Source organism: Egretta garzetta, unplaced genomic scaffold (assembly GCF_000687185.1).
Source record: "Egretta garzetta isolate BGI_Z169 unplaced genomic scaffold, ASM68718v1 scaffold1245, whole genome shotgun sequence".
Taxonomy (NCBI): domain Eukaryota; kingdom Metazoa; phylum Chordata; class Aves; order Pelecaniformes; family Ardeidae; genus Egretta; species Egretta garzetta.
Genome location: NW_009259624.1, coordinates 16529 through 16840, shown reverse-complemented (window position 1 = coordinate 16840; position 312 = coordinate 16529). Strand labels below are relative to the sequence as shown.

General features: G+C 68.3%; 1 protein-coding gene across 1 annotated transcript in view; it reads right to left on the bottom strand.

The window, feature by feature from the left end:
- LOC104125974 (collagen alpha-1(XVI) chain) overlaps positions 1-312 on the bottom strand; it is a gene marked incomplete at its 5' end in the record, with an annotated part of 25891 nt that overhangs the window by 11165 nt on the left and 14414 nt on the right. The window contains one exon of the mRNA XM_035893963.1: positions 106-183. Within this exon, the coding sequence (XP_035749856.1) occupies positions 106-183 (78 nt within the window). The remainder of the gene's footprint in view (positions 1-105; positions 184-312) is intronic.

Below are 312 nucleotides of genomic sequence, written 5' to 3'. Positions count from 1 at the left end.
CATCCGGGAGGTGTAGTATGCCATCCGCTCTGCGGGAAGAGGCGGCCGCGCTCAGCACCAGCGGGGACGAGGCGATGCCGGGGTGCAACCGGCCCTCGCCCCCACCGCCCCGTTACCATCAAACATCTTGCTCCGCTCCTGCTGGATGAACCTCTTGATCTCGTCGTAATTCACCACGTCTCCCTGGGACACACACACACACGAGGGGCCATCGCCACCAGGCCCCGCAGGGGGACAGGGTCCCCCCATGCCCCAGCTGCCCCTCCTTACCATCATCCCTGGGGGTCCCGGCAGCCCGGGGCTGCCCGCAGG